At 52.8% G+C, this 3,083-nt stretch overlaps 1 protein-coding gene across 1 annotated transcript; it reads left to right on the top strand.

The window, feature by feature from the left end:
- Positions 1-1,197: 1,197 nt before the first annotated feature.
- LOC138471774 (nuclear apoptosis-inducing factor 1-like) lies at positions 1,198-2,609 on the top strand. Its single transcript, XM_069609596.1, has 2 exons — positions 1,198-1,498; positions 1,951-2,609. The coding sequence occupies exons 1-2, from the start codon at positions 1,198-1,200 to the stop codon at positions 2,607-2,609; spliced, it is 960 nt and encodes a 319-aa protein (XP_069465697.1).
- Positions 2,610-3,083: the final 474 nt, after the last annotated feature.

Here is a 3,083-nt window from a genome sequence, read left to right as displayed (position 1 = left end):
ACAGCATTTACATTTATCTTCATCACAATACCTGTCTGCTGTCTTCTTGCACTGTCCTATGATTATTCTTACAAGAATCGCAGCAATACTATTTGAGAAACCAGAAGGTGTCTCACCCGCTAGTTCCCGGGGATCACCTGGGTGAGGGGTCTTTGGGGAGTGGGGGTGGGGCAGCCGATGGTGAGGCGCGGTATTCCCCCTTTTTTTGTTCATCTACCCCATCCTATTTTTTAGGATACTCCGAGATCCCAGTCCCAAAATTCTTTACATGATTTTGAGAAAATTGGTAGATGAGGATGGGAAGGACTGGGATCGCATGATCACATGGGTCCTATTTGCAGTAAGAAAGACCCATGCTCCAGGAAATCTGGGAAGAGAGAGAAGCAGCACTTATTCCCTCCTCACAAACATAAATAGTGGTTGAGGAAGTGAAATAAATACTGAAGGCAAACATAATTGAGCCCTCTTCAAGTCCATGATCCTCCCCTAATGTGTTGGTAACTAAACCTGATAATTCTTGGAGGTTTTGCATAGACTTCAGGCAGGTCAATGCCATTTGTACCTTTGATGCCTATCTTTGCCACGCATCCATGAGTTTATAGATAAACGTGAACATGCCATATTCCTATCAACCCTAGATTTAACCAAGGGATATTGGGAGGTCCCAGTACATGGACCTGGAAAAGACAGCTTCTCGACACCCCTTGGACTATTCCAGTTCAAAGTCCTCCCTTTTGGCCTGAATGGGGCCCCAGCCACTTTCCAATGACTTTTGGACAGGGTATTACAGCCCTACTCTGATTTCTGTGACATAGGGGGTCATTACGCGGTTGGAGGTAAGTACCAGTCATTACCGGCATGGAGCAAATACTGTGTCCGTGCTGGCAATAGACCGCTAAAAGCGGCCTATTACGACTTTGCGGGCACAAGCTTTGCGCCATGCCAGTAACGACCTTAACGCCATGCCGGTAAAGGGCGACAAATCACCCTTACCGGCATTGTGCGAAGCGTAGATAGCTCCACCGCCATCCAAGCCATCTGTATTAGCGGTCACCGCATTTAGCATCATCGCACAGGAACAGGAAAGAGCACAGCAGCCATCTTTAAAAACACAATCCATTGCCATCCTCTGTAACCAGGACCCCAATCCCGACCACACCTCTTCCTCACCTGTACCATAACCTGCTGCATCTAATAATGCCAAAATCTCTCAAAAAAAGCGCAGACCGCCTGCGCAAGGAGCGCTTCTCACAGGAGGAGCTGAACATGCTCGCCGAGACGCTGCAGGAACATGCAGAGGTAGTTTTCTCTACCAACATGTCCCGACCCGCATTGCTGCGCAAAAAGGCCATATGGGCGGAGGTGGCACAGAAAGTGAGTGCCGTTGGCACCACCCTGCGCGCACCAAAAGACATCCGGAAGCGCTGGGACGACCTGCGCTTATGCGTGCGCAACATCCTTGCGGTCAACCGGAAACGGGGGATGGCTACAGGTGGTGGTGAGGACTCCGCCATCAAGTTGCAACCGTGGGAGAAGATCTGCGCAAGCACAATAGGGATTGGAGGCCATAGAAGGAGTGGGAGACATGGAGCGAGGAGCCCCGTCGTCGGCAGATGCAGGTAGGTGTCACAAAATAAACACTCTAAAGTACAACACGATGATGTCCCCCTGAACTGACAGTGCAATGATGGAAGGCAGGGTCCACCAGACACATTTTTGCAAGACTGCCTACAGGCAGTGCACGGCACCAACTCGTCCACATGCATGATGCACCCCATATATGTCTCTTCCCAGACGCATCCCTTCATTACCCACCCAAAAGCCAAGCAACCCGTATGTCACTACCCCAATGACAATCTTCTGCCATTCCATAGAGAAATAGCAAACCCAATGCATCCCTGATGCACATTGACCCATCATTAATGCCCTCCCTCTCTTGCTCCCCCACAGGCACGCAATCAGACACTGATGAGCAGGACACCAGGGAGGATGCCACAACACCCCACAAGAAGGCCAGGGGCATGGAGGAACCAAACTGCCCCTCTACATCAAGGGGAAGAGGGCAAGCTGCAGTATTGCGCAATGGCAAGACAACCCCAGTACCTCCACCACCAATTTCCATTACGGCCAACACCACAGCACCCACACCAGCCACCAACACCCAGGAGCCAGTGGCTGAAGGCACTGTTTCGGGTGCCAGCAGTATTGTTGGGGAGACAGCTGCCACAGCAGCCGTGTCCGACAATGAGGCTGAAAGTCTCACACAAGGCACAACTGCCGCTACAGGACCACTGCATTCGCCACAACTCTCAGCAACCAGCATTGACAACATCAACAGGCAAGAGCTGTCTCCTGGGGAGTCATGGGCCACCAGTTTCAGCCCCACTCAAAGCCTGCCTGAGGAACCAACAATGGCAGTGGCACATCATAGCTCCACCAGTGCCCCAATCAGCCAAGAGGGGATGAGGGCAATTCAACAGCGGCAGGAGGAGCTGGCAGGGCTGTTAACCCAGCATATCACAGAATGTGGACATGCAAGGGATGAGATAAGGGAATGTGCCTCTTCCATCAGATCTGCTATTGAGACAAGCTCCAAAAGACATTTGTAGCGAATTAGCAGCAATGAGGCAGGTACTCTCACAAATGGTGGCAGCAATGCAGGCCATGGCTCCGGCACAGGTGGCCGAACAACCTGCTACATCGCCGAATGCCAGCTCCATGAGGTCCATCCCCCTGCGTAGGTCTGGGCGGAACCTGCGCAGGTCGGCCAAGGGTCCACCTGATGCCGGAAGAGGAGAAGGGGTGTAGGCTCTGGCAGGCATCCTGAACTCATGTTGACTTACGGTGCATGCAAGTGCACACCATGTGTGGGGGAGTTGAGGGGAGAGGGAGGAGAGGGTGTGTAGGGGAGTTGAGTGGGGAGGGGAGAGAGGGTGTGTAGGGGAGTTGAGTGGGGAGGGGGGAGAGGGTGTGTGGGGGAGTTTAGGGGGAGAGGGTGTGTGGGGGAGTTGAGGGGGAAGAGGGTGTGTGAGGGAGTTGAGGGGTGAGAGGGTGTGTGGGGGAGTTGAGGGTGTGTGGGGGAG

This window comes from Ambystoma mexicanum, chromosome 8, assembly GCF_040938575.1.
Source record: "Ambystoma mexicanum isolate Mex_15411 chromosome 8, UKY_AmexF1_1, whole genome shotgun sequence".
Taxonomy (NCBI): domain Eukaryota; kingdom Metazoa; phylum Chordata; class Amphibia; order Caudata; family Ambystomatidae; genus Ambystoma; species Ambystoma mexicanum.
Note: the sequence above shows the minus strand (reverse complement) of the source record. Positions and strands in the feature narration are given on the sequence as shown.

Coding starts and splice junctions, on each gene's coding strand:
- LOC138471774 (XM_069609596.1), top strand. CDS start 1,198: ATGCCAAAATCTCTCAAAAAAAGCGCAGACCGCCTGCGCAAGGAGCGC. Junction 1,499..1,950: donor GGGGATGGCTACAGGTGGTG/GTGAGGACTCCG, acceptor GCTCCCCCACAG/GCACGCAATCAGACACTGAT.